The sequence below is a fragment of the Candida oxycetoniae genome (assembly GCF_023343755.2).
Source record: "Candida oxycetoniae strain CBS 10844 chromosome Unknown scaffold13, whole genome shotgun sequence".
Lineage (NCBI taxonomy): Eukaryota > Fungi > Ascomycota > Pichiomycetes > Serinales > Debaryomycetaceae > Lodderomyces > Lodderomyces oxycetoniae.
In genome coordinates this window covers 221,501-241,435 of record NW_026055409.1, presented here as the reverse complement: position 1 = coordinate 241,435, position 19,935 = coordinate 221,501, and the positions used below count along the sequence as shown (strand labels likewise).

The window sequence follows — 19,935 nt, the reverse complement described above, 5'->3', positions numbered from 1 at the left end:
ATGCCTCTTATATATACATATACTTTTACCACCTATCTAAACCTGCAAGTAGCTCTTCTACATCGTCAACTACCACCAAGTCCGACTTATCATTGATAATCTTTTTTTTCTTCCCATTTCCAACAACTTCGGTATATTGATCTAAATTCTTCAAGATTCTTGTAGCAGGGTCACAATAAGCTAGAGCTAGTAGTAATGTATAATAAGCATCATTGCCAGCATTGTGTAGATAAGCATGAGGTATATCCATGCTCTTCAAACACGAGGCTAATGAGCCTCCTTTTGATCTAGATAACCTGTGCAACTTGAATGTATCTATTCGATGAAATGGTTCAGAGAGTTTAACCCCCAATTTTTCTAGATACTTGATATCCTGTTCTATTGCATGGCCAACAAAAATCCCTTCAAGATCAAACAAGTATTTGTCAAGCAACAACTTTATAAATTTCGCAGCAGTCTTTTTGGTCATTAGATACGACACGCCATTTGAAAAGTAATTCTTGTTATTGGGCACAAATTTGTGATTTGTTCTTTTGATATTTTCTTTGATTATAATATGCATTGGTTTGATCATTGGAAGCATGGTGTTGAACGTCAGAGCTTTTAATATCGATATACCAACTTCAGTGATTTTTGATTGGGAAATCTCGTGGCTTTCGCAATCTATTGAAATCATCGGTTTCGTTCTAGGCGAAACTAGTGATATAGCTTCACCAATCATAGCCATTGCTTTTGCCCTGGAATTCTCTTGAAATGCAAAGTGATTGCTCTTGAGATAGGCCTCTGCTGTAATAGTCCCGTTTATCGCACTCTCTCTCATTGCTTCAAGGTCACATTTTGAGCCACCTAAGCAAATCTTGTTTGAAACCGAGGCATCTAATTCAACTTTACTCGATTTCGAGTCATTTAAACTGGGTTCTTTTGCACAATTCAGTAATTTTTCAAAATTAACCTGCGCAGTAGAAAACAAGGCCCGTGATTGTCTACAAATGGGTCTAACAACTTTCAACAAGTGCATAGTCACAATCAAAAGCTGAGACATATGACCTAAATAGAGCAAGAGAACCAACCCTCTGTCTATTAAAGCTCATCTCCGCGATATCGCGCGCACTGAAAAACTCATCGCGAAAAAGTCACATTTTGCAATCAAAGTCTTTCTTTTTTGGAAAGCTGTTGAAATCATGGAAAGGTTGAATGATGAGATTGCTCAGTTGAAGAACTACCCTACGGTAGACCAATTGGAAGGAATACTAAGTCGGTACATAGAGAGCCAAGGAGAGAGTGAGTCTAGGAGCACATTTTCAGCATTTATTAATGCACTAGTCAATTTCACTATTCCGCAGGTTTATGCCTCATTGCCCATGGATCTTCAATTGGGTATACAAACGGTTTTCCATTCGTCATTGGTTGGATTTGGTAATCTAATGAATAAGATATCGGTATTATTGGCGAGGAGTTCAAGTAGTCAAGATGAATTGAAGCTATATATGGGAATATTGGACAAAATAGTTGATGATGACCTAGTTTTGACGTTAAAATCTCGAGGAGGAGGAGGAGGAGGAGGAGGAGGAGGAGGAGGAGGAGGTTGCACACCAATAGAGTTGAGAGAAATTGACAAGTTGATATTTAGGGGAAAACTCTTGGCAATAGCGAATGAGTCATCATTAGCGCATTCTGTTGTTGTGAGCAATGTGCACCTACAATCCACTACAAATTACTTAGCATACATTTCGCAATCAGTGCTCCGGTTACTTCAAACAGATCAAGATCCCCGACAACCACTGGGAAAAACAGAGATATTTATACACTCTATTTTGAAATTTGATAAACAAGCACCCACGGTGTTTTTTAACCTATTTTTTCAGGAGCATAACTGGAGCTTTTTTCAATGTATATTTCAATCGATAACGATAACCCCATTCCAAAAGAAGGAATATTTAAAGATTTTTCTTACAGGGTATATAATCAATATAGTTACTCAGAACAACATACTTGCATTGTATAACTTGCTAAAACCCACAGCAGAGATAATAGACGAGTCAATAATGGAGAGCATTATTACGAGCTGTTCCAAGAACTTAATTCAGCTAACAGCAATGATTCTAAGTTGCACTGATAAAAAACAAAGTGAAACTGTATTTTCAAGACAATTGAGCAAATGGGCTGACCCTATATATATCAAAAACGAGCCAATAACAATCCAAGAATCCAGGACTTTTTATTTACTTGTCCAAATGTCCTATTTGCAAAACTCGCAATTTTTACAAAACCTACCTCGCAATAAAGCATGTATTACAGCAGTGAGTAATAGATTGCAATCTCATTCAAATAATGTTAAAGCATTAGCTATACTACTCGGTGATAATTTGTGTTTGCTAAACAAAGAAGAACCGATTTTTAAAAGTTCAAATATAGATAATCCATATAAGGATCTACTAGTACAGAAAATACCACTAGAGCATCACCTTCAAGACCAAAAAGCTTGGAAGATTGTTCAAGGTGAAGAAGAAAACACAAAACAACCCACTACCAGCATTACCAGCACCACCAGCACCACCAGCACTACTGTTGGTGAGAACAATAACAACACTCAAGTGGTATCCACATCAAGTATACCAACACCATTAGATAAAAGGAAACTCTCGAACGACGTAGAAATGCTTCCACCAAAGCAAAAGATCCCCAACCCAATTTATATAAAAGATTTATTGGATTATTTGAACATCGATACTAAGAACGCCCAAGCGTATGAATTCCGTAGGAAAGCACTCATTCAAGGCCCCGATTTGTTAAAGCTGAAGTTCCAATACGGTAACGAAGTAGAGTTTTATTCAGAAGACCTAATAACCAATTTGATTGCATTGGATAATTTCTACAATGATTCCGATTTTGATGAATTGAAATTGCAAAACATGGTTGCTGTAATAGTTACTAATCCAAATGTTACATTCCACACGTTTCAATTATTGCTCAATGGTGATTATTCGCTACAGCAAAGAATAATTATACTCACGGCAACTGGCCTTGCTGCGAGAGAACTTCGCGGATTCACAAGCACCAGTAGTAACACTAGCAGCAACACAGACACCAGCACAAAGACCACAGATATCACCACAGTTTCTGAAATAAAAGGTGTTCCTTTGGTGCTCCACAATAATTACATGAATTTAAACACATCAACTGTATCCACCACTACATCAACTACACCAAAATTCTCCAAACTAATAGGAACGAATTTTTTCTTTCCTTTGTTAAATGTATGGTACAAAGCTGGTCGTATAGACATTGGGCATTACCTGTCGTTGTTCGTCTCACATTATATCAAAACCCTCAGCATTTACATTCATTGTGCATACCCATCATCTACTCAACTCAAGGATATGTGTAAAGAGTATTTATCACTAAGTTGTATAATCATCCGAGAAATCAAATTGGATGAGATCCAATTAATCGATAGTATCAGTTTAGGAGTGTTATTAATTTTCGATGTACTTGAGGGACTTTATCTAATACAGAATTTCAATGATGATATAATATTTATTACAAGTTGGCTTCAAAATGTATGGGAATTGATAATTGATCCCACGGTGAAACTGAATGCTGCCAAATTGCTTTTTAAAGTTCAAGAAACGGCCAAGAAATACGAACGGACGATAATATACCAAGATGGCTTTTACTAATCATCGCTATTATCTTCTATTAGCGTTTACAGTCTTATATAACAACATTATGCTACGTCTGACTCATTAGCATCTATTTCCTGCAAAGCTTCTTTATCAAACACAAACTGTATAGCCTGTGTGGCAGTCCTAAGTTCTTTCAACTCAGCATCATTACAAGTTGCTATCTTCTTTTTCAACTTCTCTGATTTCAACCTCATCCTTTCTCTTATTTCGGCTTCTCGTGCTGCCATTTTTTCGCTTTCCAATTTTCGCTTTTCTTCAATAGTTGATTCATCCATAAATAATGCCAAAATGTCTATACCTGTTAAAGAGTTTGCCTCTTCTTCCAATCTTGCTCGCTGTCTCTCTAGTTTTTTCTTCTCTTTCATTCGTTTATTCTGTCTCTTCTCTTCTTCTGTCATTTCCTTCACCAAACAAACATCTAAATTCATTTTCATCCGTACATACGGATCACATAGTTTCAAAGCCAATAGTAGTGTATAATAGGCATCGTTCCCAGCATTATGGAGAAAATTATGGGGAATATCCAAGTAATTAAGAGCTCGTGCTAATCCAACAGGGCTTTGTCCATGGGTCACTTTCATTAGTTCCAGTGTATCAATTGTCAAAATATTCTCAGGTAGCTTGACACCAAGCATAGTTAACCATTTGATATCCCCCTTTAAACCATGGCCCACTAAATAACTTCTAGATATATATTGCATTTCTTTTTGCGGCTGGTCAGTTCCAAAAAAGAAGTCAATCAAAGATTGCAAAAAAATACCAGTTTCATCTTGACCTAAAACTAAGGTAACCCCTCCGTTGAAATTGTCAACATGATCGGGAACATATTCCCCATTCTTTAGTTCTAAAGACTCTCGAATGCGTGTATGAATTTGAAATATTGTGGGGACAATTCCAAATCCCATACCACCACCTAGTTTAGGATCGTATATAGCCACTCCAATTTCAGTAACAATATTAGTATCTTTCTCCCATGCCTCCACATCGAAACTCATTAATATGCTTTTTCTAGTGAAAACGTTACGAATCATCATCTCATACGGTTTCCTATTATTATATAGTCTTGGGTTACTTTTCCATACTTTTTCTTGACCTTTAAGATAAGAAGTAACAATGTCATTTAATATATCGGTAATTTTGACTTCGTTTTGCTGCAAAAACGGTGATGATGGAATAGGCTCATTGATTTTACTGTATACTTGATTAAGAAGCATTAATGCAGTGATCCGAGGACTTTGTCTCATTTGCAATTCATTACTAGCCATCTTTTCTTCAACAAACTTTTCCTTATTTTCTAATTGCTAATCGGTTAACAAAGTCAATTGAAAGAAACTAGTCTAGGGAAAAACCTCCTTATTTATCTCTTATCTCCTTATCCTACACTTGTTCCTCTTTTCTTCTTCCTCTTACCTTCTTCCTCTTACCTTCTCCCTTCTATCTTCTTCCTTTTATCTTCTTCTGACTCATAATCATATTGTTTTTCAATGATGAGATGAGGAAAGAAGATTTAAATAGCCGAAAAAATAGCCGAATCGGGCCGAAGTTGAAGGAAACAACGTCCGCCACGTATTAAATGCTATAGATATTCAAAGAGAATAAACAAGAAACAGTAGAGTAGAATAGCTCTCTTTGAGACGATAAACAGACCGTTGTTGAAGAAAGTGAGCTAAAGCCGCGTTCTCTCTTGTTGAAGAAAGTGAGCTTCAAAAACAACCGCGTTGAAGCTCTTACATTGGTCCCTTTGTTGAAGATAAGGATGCTAAAGATTTATTTTTATTTCTAATATTTTTTCTTAAAAATTTTTATTATATACAAAAGAAAGTTGGTAGTCTTGATAAACAAACCTGGCTTCCTCTTTATAAGACAGAATCTATAAAGTTGAAAAACTAAATGAATTGAAAAACAAAAAAAAAAACAAAACAATCTCAAAAAGGGGCTAAAGGGGGGTAACAAAATAGGGAGGGGGAAGAGCATCTGTAGCTCTAGTTCTTTTTCCTTTGTCTCCTGTCTCTTGATATATCCTCTCTTTCTTTCTTTCTTTCTCTCTCTCTCTCTCTCTAAATATGAATTGAGGAGTCACTGAAATGCTGAAATGTAGAAGCAACACTTTGTGCAACAGCACATCCGCCGTTCCCACTGGGACTCATGCTACGGCCAATACCAGCACTCACTTTATTTGTTTTGTTCCCCAGTTGAAGATGAATATTGCTATTACTATTAGCAAAGCAAAACTTTTTAACTAAATCAGTATAGTCAATGTCAGCATATAATGCACCTTTTTCTTCTCCTCCTCCTCCTCCTCCTCCAATGAGATTTCGATGATCCATGGTGGATTGAAGATTAGAGTACTTGAAATTATTCCCACAGATATCGTTTAATGAATATGACTTATTTAAGAGGGGTCTTCTTGATGCTGGGGTGGTTGAATTCTTATTTGTCATAGTGTTGGTAATATTAACATTTGTCGTTGTTGTTGTTGTTGATATCGACTCTTGAAAATTGTTGAAAAGAGACAATTCATTCATTTTCAAATTTAGATGGCCGAGAGTAGTGTTTTGTTGGTGTTGTAGTAATTTAGAGCAAACTTCTTCCATTGAGGCTGTTGATGCTGCTGAGCCCATACTCTTTCTCCTAAACTGAATACCATGTACTCCATCTCCACTTGATTTGATAGTAAACGGTTTTCTCAAAATTTCATTGATTTCAAAAACGTAATTATTCCCCGAGTTGTTTGCCCAATATTCACAACCAGCAACTTGGTATCTCACACATAATTGCAACCTCCTTTTTATAACACTAACATTATCATTGCCATTTTGCAAATGCTGCACTTGTTTTCCCAGACTTCCATTCACGTCTTCTATATCCTTCAAGTTTATCATAAACTTGAACTCATCAATATGATTATCAATGCTCTTAACAAATGAAATAATGCTTTTCCCACCAAATCTAAACAGGGTCTTCCAATCGTCCAACGTCATCTTCAACATCAAATCTTTTTCATATGCTAAATTTTGCACTTGGATAAATCCACAAAGATGTGTTTTATCTGAAGACTTTAACAAATATGCCGAGCTGATCCAAATCTTGTCGTCATTACCATTAAAACTTCTATACTTTGGTAGATTGTGTTTAAGTAATCTATACTCTCTCACATAACCTTTTGCCTCTTCTTCTCTTCCTTCATCTTCCTCTTCTTCATCCTGTTCATTCTCTTCATCACTGCTTGAACTAGTACTCCAATTCCAGTCGAAATGATTCTTATTTCTTGAATCTGTTTGAAAATTTTTAGGCTTGGAATTCATCTTCATCAACATTTCAAAATCGTAATCTTCGCGAGCCACGTCAAGTAAATCATCCAAGTCTGATAGTATTGGTCTACCATTCAAATCTGTTGCTCCTCGCCTTGTGCGCCTTCTTCTATTTATTGTCACCAGCAGTAATTCGTTAGGTGGTGAGTCACAAGGACTATTTCTCGATGAGACTGATGCAGGTGATTCCATTTCATCAAACATTTTGACATTAGTTAACCTTGAAGCAAAACGGACGCTTTTTCTAGGTGACTCACTTCCATTACTATTGTGGTTGTTGCTTATGAAATTTGGCGATGACAAGGATCTTTGCAATAATGAAGAGCGGTTTAGTCTTAGTGATGATTTGACTAATTCGCCTGATTTTTTACGAACTAGTTTGGGCGGTTGTGGTTTCAGCAGCAGAAGCAGAAGCAGCAGTTGCAGCGACAGCAGTTGCAGCGACAGCAGAAGCAGCAGCGGTGGCGGTGGCTGCGTCTGCTGCTGCTGTGGCCGTTGCTGGGTATCTATGCTTGGGGATGATGATGACGACGACAACGACGTTGACGATAAGGTATAGTTGTTTTTTGGAGGGACATAATAATTTGGTATATTCAAGAGCTTCTTTTTCTTAGGTTGCAGAGTGAGCTGTGATGATGATGATGATGATGATGATGATGCTTGTGGACTAGGACTTGGTGGTTTGATCAGAATATGTACGGTTGTGGATATGGACATTGGTTGAGGCTGTACTAGTGTTATGGACATCGGTTGTTGCTTTGGTTGTTGTTGTTGTTGTTGTTGTTGTTGTTTTATAGTAGACGACGAAGACTTGATTGTATCGAGAGATTCATTAGATGATATTGTGGGAGAAGGTGAGTTTTGTTGGTAGAATAAGATGGGGGAGGAACTAACTGTTGATGGAGGACTAATAGTGTAGTTTGTTGTGGAAGAAGCCGACAGAATAGCTGTGGTGGCTGTGGATTTATTTGCGTTGGGTGTAGCTCCTGTAGTTGTGTCTACTGACTTTATGGCCACAATTGTTGTCATAGTTAGAACAAGTAAAGATATGTGATATGGATATGTGATATGGATATGTGATATGTGATATGCTATGATATGCTAATGTGGTTGGATCTAATGTGGATCTAATGTGTGTGTGTGTGTAGTAAGATCTAATGTGCGTGATTACTGTGGTATGCTATGCAAAGGAATAAGATTGAAACTTAAACCAAGGGGTATTCAGGAGTTGTGTTTAAAAAAGAAATGGCAGTCACTAAGAAATGGCAGTCACTAAAAAATGGCAGTCACTAAGAAATGGCAGTCAATATAAATGGCAGTCACCAAGAAATAGCAGTCAATGTGAAAATGGCTGCCAATAAAAATGTTGAGTTAAGGGGACGCTCAACTCGATAAAAAAAAGGTGACCCTAGTTGAGGGGATGACAGCAAACCAATGAATGCGACAAATAAGTCAAAATGGGGCAACGATGCGACAAATGAGTTATAATGATGCGACAGTTTTGCTGCAAAATGATACGATATAGGGTGTATGTATATAGTCCTGCTGTATAATTTTGCAACAGTCTCCAATTTACAACTACGGTCTCTATAAGGAACCCAACGTAATATACGTAATCCCAATTCAACAAACAGCAACTGCTGCTAAATCCAACTGAAGCTTTCACTGAAAACTTCTCCTCTTTTGTTCTTCTATTTAAATGAACTCAAAAAAAAAAAAAAAAGAAAAATAAAAAAATAAAAAAGTAAAAAAAATGAATGAAACCTTATTATACGTTTGTGTTATTTTAGTCGGAGATGTATTTGTGTAACACAATTTAATGTATATACCTATCTCAATAGGGGGTGCAATGAATGTTACTGTTGGGTTTCAATAATATTTTTTATGGGTTGTAATATTTCTAAGGTGAGGAATCAATTTATCTACACCTATTGATTGGTTCGACAAAATTAGCAACACTAGCAACACTATCGATAGTATTGGTCGCAGTACACACGGGTTTGATAGTGTCGATAGTATCGGTCTCGCTCTGCTCGATAGTGTTGATAGTATCAGTCTCGCTCTGCTCGATAGTGTGAGTTTTAAGTTTTGGAGGCTTTTACTCCTTATGTTTAGTTTTTGTTCTTTGAAACGTTTTTCAAATTGATAAGATGACAAAGGAGGTAAAAATCGACGCAGGAAAATGGCCAGAGAAAAAATGACACGAAAAAAAAAAAAAAAGAAAAAAAAAAAAAAAAAAAAAAAATTTTTAAAGNAAAAAAAAAAAAAAAAAAAAAAAAAAAAAAAAAAAAAAAAAAAAAAAAAAAAGAATAAATGTTTATAGTAGAAATTGTGTATGTTTGTAGAAATTGTGTAAGTTGTGTAAATTGTGTTACCTTATCTGGTTAGGTAGAGAAGAATTATTTGCTTCGTGTCAATACGACTTTGGAAATTTACATGATACTTGAGATCCGCCCTAGTGGATTTACGACAATATCGAGCGAAGCATACTATCGAGCGAAGCGAGATAGTTTTGATAGTATTGGTCAGTATACACGGGTTTGATAATTTTGATATTATTGGTCAGTATACACGGGTTTGATAGTTTCGATAATATTGGTCAGTATACACGGGTTTGATAGTTTCAATAGTATTGGTCAGTATACACGGGTTTGATAGTTGCAATAGTATTGCTCTGTGCTTCACTATCTCGCTCTGCTCGATAGTTGCAATAGTCTTGCTCTGTCCTTCACTATCTCGCTCTGCTTGATAGTATCTGGCGATGACCAGAGTAATTAGCAACTTATCTACTTTTTAACACCTGATGCGCTTTTTTTTTTTCTTTGACCCACACAAAATATAACCAATTTGCACGCTTATCCCCACCTCACTAAACATGGTTAGACATGCTACACCCCGTATCTTCATCTCTTACTTTAAAAAAAAAAAAAAAAAAACCAAGAAACTTTCGCTTTTTATTTTTATTGGTTAATTGTTTTTTGGGTTGGATAAATTACGAATTAATCATACCACCGTCATGTCGCCTCCCCCTGTAGCAATGAGTCCCCTGTAACACTGAATCTCCGGAAACTATCACCGTTACCGGAAGGCGGTGAATAAGAGTGAAGTGGTCATAGTGGGAAATGTAGAAAAATATGATAAAACTGACACAATTGGGATGCTCATCCCAACTGTATTTAGGATACTCATCCCAATTGTATTACTCTTTATGCACATCCAAACTGTTTCAGTATACAAGACACACGGGTTTTATTGCATCCAACTGTGTCATTTTTTTTTAGTTATGGTTATGATAATGATATGGTTCCTTGACTCAAGATTACATGTCTCATAGATAAAGCTCCTGCCATTCATTTGAAGAATGCACGTTGATGTAATAACCGGGGCTATTTGACTCAACTTTTGCTGACTAGTAACAAGTTACACTCTATAGTAATTCCCCAAAGTCTCTGAGCTTAGTCTAATTTAAAATTGAAACTAAACTCCAAATACGGGAACCTCCTACTTATTAAAGATTATATAAGTAATAACATCTACAGTGCTACAAGTCAATTACGAATAACTCCCAAAGCTAGATATCTAAAGCTAGGGCCTTTATCTTTTTCTTTTTCTTTTTTTTTTTTTTTCTCGCTTTCTCAGGTGCTTTTGTCAGTGGCAGCTAGTGTGTTCCACTATCTCGGTCTGCTCCATAGTGTCGAATGCAATAGGCTCATAACCATATTTATGTTTCTCTCTAAAAGGAAACGCTAATCCATAATCTCTAACCACTGTTTGATCACTTGGGTTTATTTATTTTTTTTTCCACCAAACCTCGCACAACCACTGGTAAACAAGCAGTATATGTCAGTTTCTGCAGGAACATGTATTGCTTGGAGACTAAATAGGGTTGTGAATAATAAAAGCTAAAGCTCTACAAACCACTACTGAAAACTCTCTCTAATCCCCATCATCTCCATCATTGACAAAAATAGAGATAAGGTTTATTTCTTGGGGTCTACCAAAGAAATTTTAAGATAAGAAAAGACTCAATTTTGTTACTCTTTGAATATACTCTTGATTTGCATAAAATCAATTCGAATCAAAAGCCTCCTCCCCCCTCCCCCTTCACTTGTCAACTTGATTGGATCAATTCTTGTTCCCTTATATAGAAAGAAAAAAACTGCAATTTAACATGGAGCAAGTCACGTGATGAGAACCATGATGAGCGACACAATCAAGTGGAGCAACACTTTGTACCTTGTTGCAACCACGAGAGCCAATGTTAGCTGATTAATTGTATATGATGTTAAGTACTTGCTATAGATTCTATTAATATTACTGTAGATTCAACAGAGCGAGATACTGGGCAGCTAGTCAGTGTGCTCCATTATCTTGGTCTCGTCGATAGTGGGCAGCTAGTCAATAGTGTTGCTATCAATCTACTTATTAGCATCCTCTTTCAAAGTAACAATTCTATTCAAAATCAACTCTCCATTATCCTTGTCATCCTTATCAACACAAAAATACCCTTCTCTTAATGCTTGAAATCTAATAGTATTGTTCCCCTTTTCTTCCTTGATGTTAAACTGGGATCCCGAAATCTCTAAATTCATTGGTGACTTTTGTCTAATTTCGTTAAAATTACATTCAATTACTGCAGAGTACAATACTGACTCACTGGATTCATTGATATCTTTTAAAAATCCATCCGGATGCGCTGCTGGGTTCTCGGATTTGAATAATTGATTATATATCCGAACTTCCTTAACTCGAATACTATCTTCAACAGGAACCCATTGAATATATGTTTTGGGCTTCTTTGGCTTAGCTTCAGAATCATCATAGTTTACATGAACTATTGTTTTACCATCATCCCCTGTTTCAATCGATTTGAAACTAATATTGAATGGAACCTTCATTAATCCAACTGGTTGTCCGGGAGCTAACCTGAAAAATTGCTTATCTGCAGCTACATCCCTAACATCATTCCTATCAATATAAATCTTGTTCTTAAATGTGAGTTTCCTATTTCCCAAATGATTAACATCAGTGCCCGGCTTATAAGGAATCTCGATATCTAAAGAAAATGAATCATCCAAATTGTCAATATGAACTTCAATGGGGTTCAAAATTAAAAATAACCGAGGTGTGGTGTGGTCTAAATAACTGCGCACAGAACTTTCAAATCGGGAAGTTTGAATATTTGTTGTGGATGTAGTAACACCTAATGTATTGATAAACGATAATATCGCACCAGGTGGCACTCCTCTTCTTTTAATACCTTCCAATGTGTATAGTCTGGGATCATCCCAACCTCTAACATATCCTTCATTTACCAACTTGGCAATCTTCCTCTTGGACATAATCGTACCGGTTAAGTTCAATCTCCCATACTCTCGTTGTGCTGGCCGGTATACATGCAATGCGTCACACAACCACTCATAACTCTCCCTCGACAAGATAAACTCGGTAGTACATAATGAGTGAGTGATATTCTCCAAAGAATCAACTAAACAATGCGTAAAATCGTATGTTGGATATATCTTCCATTTACTTCCAGTACGATGATGAGGCTTGTTTAATACTCTATAAGCTACCAAATCCCACATTTGTGGCGATGGACTAGTCAAATCTTGTTTCATACGTAATGTGGCTTCCCCAATAGCGTATTTCCCGAGCTTCATATTTTCAAACTCAGCTAAATTGTGCTCAATGGATTGAGTACGGTGTTTACATGCAAATCGCTCGCCTCCCATAGAGCCATCTTCCCTTTGTCCTCTGCTTAACTTAACTTCCTCAGCAGTACAATGACAAATATAAGCTTTATCAGCTTTGATCAATTTCACTGCTAATTCGTATAATTCATCAAAATAATCCGATGAGTATGTGACTTTCCATGGCTTGTATCCTAACCATGAAACCATTTCCTTAATCGACTCAAAATATATTTCTTCTTCTGCCTCAGGATTGGTATCATCAAACCTTAAATAACATTGTCCCTTGTGAAACTGGGCATATCCAAAATTAACCATAATTGCTTTTGAATGCCCAATGTGTAAGAACCCATTAGGTTCAGGTGGGAATCGTGTATATACCTTGCCCTTGATAAACTCGTTATGGGCTTTCAATAGTTCGGGATACTTTTGTGGCTCTTCACCTGGTTTGTGCAAGTCGCCAAGGAATCCCTCCGAAAACATTGATCTCTCCTTTTCGGGTTCTGTTGATGCTGTTGCTGCTGCTGCTGCTGTTGTTGTTTTCTTATTATCCTTGTTTGAAAACTCGCTAGTTTTTGGTTTCTTTTCCTTCTTTTTGGTATCTCTTTCATCCTTAGGACCTAACTTGGCGAGAAATAGCTCATCAAGAACAGGCTTGAATAAGTTTGGTGAAGCCCATTTCAACCTTGGCTGAGATTTCACATTAGACAAAACTTTTGGTAAAAGGGAGTACCTTTCGGCAAGCAATTGTTTTTCAATTGTGTCGAGGTACTTGCTAATCTCCATTTTGAGGTCTTTTTCGGAGATCTCAACATTGACACCAGTAGCTTCATCGAAATCAATTTGCTTCGGTTCCTTAGTTGACGTCAAATATTTCATGCCTTCGCTAAGTTGTAAATTAGTCTTTATTGTTCCATTTTCAATACCACGAATCAAATACTCAACATTGGGGACTTCCTGACCTTGCTTGTTCTCCAAAACAGCCAATTGATGCAATAACGCTAACCTCTTTTCATCGCATCTACATTCATTTTCATCACCACAAGCTTTTAAAAGAATCAGCTTCAACAAATTCGCCACTTTCAGATTCTTGGCTATTTCCTTAGACTTTTTATCTTCAAACCCAACCTTGTTAAACAAAGAAACGAGCTCCTCGTCTGATGCCAATGACATAATGATAATGATAATATCTTAATTAACTGTAAAGGGTAATGAATCTGAAAAAGGAAAAAAAAAATTTTGACGCTGAGGGAAGAATTGTCGCAATTTTGGTGTCGCCTTTTTTTATGAAAAGTAGACATCAATTTCAAATCCCCTGGAATACAAGCTATACAGCTTTACTGTTTGAGCCATGGCCAGCTTTCCCACTATGAGATACTTCAACTGCAGCTTTTCTTCTGGTTTTGTCTAGAGCTTGTCTCATTGGTGGCGGTGGAGCTGTATACAAGCTATACAGCTTTACTGTTTGAGCCATGGCCGGCTTTCCCACCATGAATCATTGTTTATAATGTCTATATGAAATTCCTCAATTACCGCTTTTCTCCTAGTTTTCTCTTGTTTCTGTTTTTGTCTAGAGCTTGTCTCATTGGGGGCGGTGTCATGATGGTAATTTTCAATTTCACGTACAAAGATAGTACCCTTTTTGAATATCTCCAACTCATTGTTATAATTGACATTGCATTCTTTAAAGAGGATTTCATTTTTATCACTAGCAATAGTTCCCTTTAATCGATTCTCTGCTTCTTGCGGTGTCAAGCCTCTTTTCTCAATCAATTTCCAAAAACAGGTATTATACAAGTTGTTGATATGACAATCAACTTGTCTCCAACTAAAGTAATCGCGTACAATTTGAAAATTGGGGTAAATAACGGCTCTCGCATCAAATGTAGGTATCATCTCTAAATGAATCGGCTTTTGTGGATGAGCAAGGTTCCAAAAATGGACATAATAAGTCGACATCAAACTGGAAAATAAAGTACACAATTTCATTTCACGTCGCTCATATAGCTCACATTGTCTTCTTAATAAAAAGCTATATTCGTCAGAGTCCCCATATGCCAACAACACATCGCTGTATTTTTTCATAATCTGTAATGCTGCTGAGTTCATCACTTGCAAAGCTTTCAAATCATTGGGTTTGTCAAATTCGTAGTATTTTGAAAGTTTATGAAACCCTTTCCCGTCGACTCTAATGACAATATACGTCTCTGGAAGCAAATAGTTTTCCCTCTCAAATGCCTTTACGTATTCATATTTGGAATTGGCCATTACTTCTTTGCTTTACCAAAATCTCGACTTTCCTACACTCTCGCACCAACTTTACTCTTACACTCTCGCACCAAACCTTGCTCTTACACTCTCGCACCAACTTTACTCTTACACTCTCGCACCAAACCTTGCTCTTACACCCTCGCACCAAACCTTGCCTCTTTACTTTGACCCTATTCTGTTCCCTATTCTTCACTTCTTCTACTGCTTCCCTCTTGTTATCTTTTTCATCTTTGCTACCAAGTGTCTCATCGCGAACTTTTTTTTTTTTTTTTTTTTTTCATTTTTCATTTTTCATTTGCATCCTTATTAGCAAGATCTAACCTTTTGATTCAGTGATAAGTTTTGGTATTTCTGGGTGACGGAGGATGCCGCATGCACAGTTTAGGACTTTAGAAAGAGAGACGCGGTTTCAACACCCTCCAAAGGGCAAATCCAAGTCGGAAACGTACCCACTTTTAGAAAACGCCGTGGCTCCTCACATTGGTTCCTTTAATGCTTTAACTGAAGGGTCTAATGGAGGGTTGTTGAATCTTGCAGTTAAGGATATTGGAGCAAAGACGATTTTTGACTCGAAAAATGATTCAGGGTTGGGCAATAAGATCAAAATATGGGTTGAGTCTGTATCCATTGCCAAACCAAGTGTTGCACAAACGGATAAATTGTCCATTAATAGAAGGACATTACCTAGTGAATGCAGAGAAAGAATGACTACATATAGAGCAAGACTCATGTTGAATATCGCATGGAGTGTCAATGATGGAGAACAACAAAACGAAATAAGAGAAGCTGGTCAAATCCCAATCATGGTCAAGTCAAATAAATGTCATTTGGAAAAAATGTCGCCTGATCAATTGGTCAATGCAAGGGAAGAAAGTGATGAACTAGGGGGATACTTTATCGTGAACGGTATTGAGAAATTGATTCGTATGTTGATTGTGCAAAGAAGAAATCATGCCATGGCTATAATACGTCCATCTTTCGCCAAAAGAGGCGCTTCTTATTCCAAGTACGGTGTACAAATACGTTGCGTACGACCCGACCAAACCTCACAAACAAATGTATTGCACTACTTAAATGATGGAATAGTTACTTTCCGTTTTTCTTGGAAGAAAAATGAATATTTGGTGCCGGTAATGATGATTTTAAAAGCCCTTATTGAGACTAATGATAGAGAAATCTTTGATGGAATTGTAGGCCATGATACAAACAATTCATTTCTAACTGATCGTCTCGAATTATTGTTGAGGACTTACAAATCGTATAATCTTTATTCCCAACAGGAAACATTGGCTTATTTGGGTGACAAATTCAGAGTTGTGTTTGGTGCATCTCCTGATATGTCCGATATCAATGTTGGTAAAGAAGTCTTGAAGAGAATAGTCTTGGTGCATTTGGATAACAATGAGGATAAGTATAAAATGTTGTTATTTATGATTAGGAAATTGTACTCCTTAGTTGCTGGCGAAAGCGCTCCTGATAATCCAGATGCCACACAGCATCAAGAAGTCCTATTAGGTGGATTCCTCTTTGGTATGATCATTAAAGAAAAGATTGACGAGTATCTACAAAATTTCAAATTACAGATACAGTCAGATATCAATAGAGGCATAGGTGTTAATTTTATGGACAAAAAATACATTTTGAGAGTATTCATGAAGATAAACGAAAATATCGGTCAAAAATTACAGTACTTCTTATCAACGGGTAATTTGGTTTCACAATCAGGATTGGATTTACAACAAGTTTCCGGGTACACGGTTGTTGCGGAAAAGATCAATTTTCATCGTTTTATTTCTCATTTCAGAATGGTTCATAGAGGTGCTTTTTTTGCCGAATTGAAAACCACCACTGTTCGTAAATTGTTACCTGAATCATGGGGATTCTTGTGTCCCGTGCATACTCCGGATGGTTCGCCTTGTGGTTTGTTAAATCACTTGGCGCATAAATGTGTAATTTCAACTACTGCTTCCGACGTCTCAAAAGTGCCCCATGCGTTAACTCAGTTGGGTGTTTCTCCGCCAAATGCATTTGCCGCTGGACCAGATTTATGCTGTGTACAACTAGATGGTAAAATCGTTGGTTGGACTACTCACAAACAAGGTAAGATAATAGCTGACACTTTGAGATTTTGGAAAGTTGAAGGCACTCATGGACTTCCACTAAACTTGGAAATTGGTTACGTACCTCCATCATTAAAAGGTCAATACCCTGGGTTATATATTTTTGGAGGCCATTCAAGAATGATGAGACCGGTAAGATATTTACCCTTGGATAAGCAGGATATTGTTGGTCCATTTGAACAAGTGTACATGGATATTGCAGTTACACCAGAAGAAATAGAAAACAATGTTCACTCACACGTTGAATTTTCTCCAACTAATATATTATCAATCTTGGCTAATCTTACTCCATTTTCAGATTTCAACCAATCACCAAGAAATATGTACCAGTGTCAAATGGGTAAGCAAACTATGGGTACTCCCGGTACCGCTTTGGTTCACAGATCAGATAACAAACTATACCGATTACAAACTGGACAAACACCAATTGTTAAAGCTAATCTATACGATGATTACGGAATGGACAATTTCCCTAATGGTATGAATGCAATAGTTGCAGTTATTTCATATACGGGGTACGATATGGATGATGCCATGATTATCAATAAATCATCCGACGAGAGGGGATTTGGATATGGTACAGTTTACAAGGTTGAAAAAATTGACCTCTCGCAATCAAGAAGACGAGGCGATCCGATTTCGCAACATTTCGGCTTTGGGGATGACGAGTGGCCCCAAACATGGAGGGACAAATTGGACGAGGATGGATTGCCAATAATTGGGGTGAAAATGGAAGAAGGCGATCCAATAGTAGCTTACTTTGATGATACCTTGGGCAAAACTAAGGTGAAAACATACCATTCTTCCGAACCTGGATATATTGAAGAAGTCAAATTATTGGGCGATGATGCTGGTGACTCCGAGGGCCAGCAACTCACCATTAAGTATAGAATTACGAGACAACCTTTGATTGGGGACAAGTTTTCTTCAAGACATGGACAAAAGGGTGTTTTGTCAAGAAAATGGCCCCAGATTGATATGCCATTTACAGAAAGTGGGATGCAACCAGATGTCATAATCAATCCACATGCGTTCCCCTCACGGATGACGATTGGTATGTTTGTTGAATCTCTTGCTGGTAAAGCAGGTGCATTACATGGAATAGCTCAAGATTCCACACCATGGAAGTTTAGTGAATCCGACACCCCTGCAGATTATTTTGGAGAACAGTTATTGAAAGCAGGATACAACTTTCACGGTAACGAACCTATGTATTCTGGTGCCACTGGTGAAGAACTAAGATGTGACATTTATATTGGGTGCGTGTACTATCAAAGATTAAGACATATGGTGAATGATAAGTTCCAAGTTAGATCGACGGGTCCTGTGAATTCACTTACAATGCAGCCAGTTAAAGGAAGGAAAAGATCGGGTGGTATTCGTGTGGGAGAGATGGAAAGAGATGCATTAATTGGCCATGGTACTTCCTTCTTATTGCAGGATAGGTTATTAAACTGTTCCGATTATACGCAAACTTCGATTTGTCGAACATGTGGATCTATTTTAACTACACAAACATCTGTTCCAAGAATAGGTTCAATGGCTACAATAAGGTGCAGGAGATGTTCAACTAAACTAGACAAGTATAAAGAATATGCTAGTGATTCTGAAATATGGGAAGATGGTCATGGCGTGAAATGGGTAGGTGGTGATGATACAACCACAGTTGCAATACCTTTTGTTTTAAAGTATTTGGATAGTGAGTTATCAGCCATGGGTATCAAGATGCGTTATAAAGTGGAGCCAACGTAGAGATCAACAACACTATCAACACTATCAACACTATCGAGCAGAGCGAGATAGTGTAACAAGCTACTGAGCAACAAGCTACTAAGCAACAAGCTACTGAGCAACAAGCTACTGAGCAACAAGCTACTGAGCAACAAGCTACTGAGCAACAAGCTACTGAGCAACAAGCTACTGAGCAACAAGCTACTGAGCAACAAGCTACTGAGTATGGACACTATCTCGCTCTGGACAAGAGTAAAAACTATTCAGGTAGTAATAAAACGGTAGATTGGGTATTTCAAGACTATTTTTATTCCATTTTGGTAATTGGTTATTTATCTCTCTTTCTCTTTCCTTCTCTCTCTCTCTCTCTTTCTCTCCCCCAATTATCGCGTCACAATCAATACGTTTGTAGTTTTAGAGTTTTCTAAAATATACTTTGCATTTTGTAAATCATTTCCGTCGGTTCTTTCAATCGCTTCCTGCTCATTCTTTGCAATCCCTGCTTGCAAATGTCTCCTTATAATTCTAGATCGGACAAGTTGTTCAGACGCAATTATAAACCAAGTATCATCTACTAATGAACTGATATCATTCCAAAATTTGTCCTTCAAGGATACGTAATTACCTTCAATAATCACAATTGAAACATCTCTTGCTATCATAATATCGTTTTCCACAGGATCCTTTAACTTATGATCAAAAGATGGCGCATTAATCTCAATAGATTTGTCATGCAATATCGAAACCAACTTGACAAAAGCTTTAGCATTGAACGTAAAAGGAGCTCCTCTCCTCCTTATTGCCTCCAGAGCATTGGGCATTGCTTCTAATTCTGACCTATACAAATGAAACCCATCTTGTGAAAGGACAATTGTTTTCGCAACTTTCTTGCTTAATTCCATAGCAATCTGATTGGCAAATGTCGTCTTTCCTGCTCCAGGAACACCAGCTAGGGATATCAAATACCTTGATGAACTGGTACAATCATAATTTATCCAAACTCTTTCCACAATCTCTTGTAATTGGTCCGTATAGTATGTCACTTGCTCAATCATCATTTATTGGGTGCCAAATTTTGTCAATAGGAAAGAAACGGAAGCTCTTTACCGAAAGAATACGAAGA

The 19,935-nt window shown here is 37.2% G+C and overlaps 8 protein-coding genes across 8 annotated transcripts; 2 read left to right on the top strand and 6 right to left on the bottom strand. All coding sequences in view use genetic code 12, as the record gives it.

Annotated features, from left to right (window-relative positions):
• Positions 1–25: 25 nt before the first annotated feature.
• KGF56_002110 (uncharacterized protein) lies at positions 26–1,042 on the bottom strand (the record flags this gene model as incomplete). Its single annotated transcript, XM_049323304.1, has 1 exon — positions 26–1,042. One exon carries the CDS (start codon positions 1,040–1,042, stop codon positions 26–28), a length of 1,017 nt encoding a protein of 338 aa, XP_049180899.1.
• Positions 1,043–1,181: 139 nt separating this feature from the next.
• On the top strand, positions 1,182–3,680 carry KGF56_002109 (uncharacterized protein; the record flags this gene model as incomplete). Its single annotated transcript, XM_049323303.1, has 1 exon — positions 1,182–3,680. One exon carries the CDS (start codon positions 1,182–1,184, stop codon positions 3,678–3,680), a length of 2,499 nt encoding a protein of 832 aa, XP_049180898.1.
• A 47-nt stretch (positions 3,681–3,727) lies between these two features.
• Positions 3,728–4,900, bottom strand: KGF56_002108 (uncharacterized protein; the record flags this gene model as incomplete). The annotated part of the gene is made up of 1 exon (XM_049323302.1): positions 3,728–4,900. The coding sequence occupies one exon, from the start codon at positions 4,898–4,900 to the stop codon at positions 3,728–3,730; it is 1,173 nt and encodes a 390-aa protein (XP_049180897.1).
• Positions 4,901–5,743: 843 nt separating this feature from the next.
• GAC1 (protein phosphatase regulator) lies at positions 5,744–8,026 on the bottom strand (the record flags this gene model as incomplete). The annotated part of the gene is made up of 1 exon (XM_049323301.1): positions 5,744–8,026. The coding sequence occupies one exon, from the start codon at positions 8,024–8,026 to the stop codon at positions 5,744–5,746; it is 2,283 nt and encodes a 760-aa protein (XP_049180896.1).
• A 3,389-nt stretch (positions 8,027–11,415) lies between these two features.
• Positions 11,416–13,863, bottom strand: GLN4 (glutamine--tRNA ligase; the record flags this gene model as incomplete). Its single annotated transcript, XM_049323300.1, has 1 exon — positions 11,416–13,863. The coding sequence occupies one exon, from the start codon at positions 13,861–13,863 to the stop codon at positions 11,416–11,418; it is 2,448 nt and encodes an 815-aa protein (XP_049180895.1).
• A 154-nt stretch (positions 13,864–14,017) lies between these two features.
• On the bottom strand, positions 14,018–14,958 carry THG1 (tRNA guanylyltransferase; the record flags this gene model as incomplete). Its single annotated transcript, XM_049323299.1, has 2 exons — positions 14,018–14,146; positions 14,224–14,958. The coding sequence occupies 2 exons, from the start codon at positions 14,956–14,958 to the stop codon at positions 14,018–14,020; spliced, it is 864 nt and encodes a 287-aa protein (XP_049180894.1).
• Positions 14,959–15,326: 368 nt separating this feature from the next.
• On the top strand, positions 15,327–18,833 carry RPA135 (DNA-directed RNA polymerase I core subunit; the record flags this gene model as incomplete). The annotated part of the gene is made up of 1 exon (XM_049323298.1): positions 15,327–18,833. The coding sequence occupies one exon, from the start codon at positions 15,327–15,329 to the stop codon at positions 18,831–18,833; it is 3,507 nt and encodes a 1,168-aa protein (XP_049180893.1).
• Positions 18,834–19,195: 362 nt separating this feature from the next.
• Positions 19,196–19,870, bottom strand: KGF56_002103 (uncharacterized protein; the record flags this gene model as incomplete). The annotated part of the gene is made up of 1 exon (XM_049323296.1): positions 19,196–19,870. The coding sequence occupies one exon, from the start codon at positions 19,868–19,870 to the stop codon at positions 19,196–19,198; it is 675 nt and encodes a 224-aa protein (XP_049180892.1).
• Between the last annotated feature and the right edge of the window lie 65 nt (positions 19,871–19,935).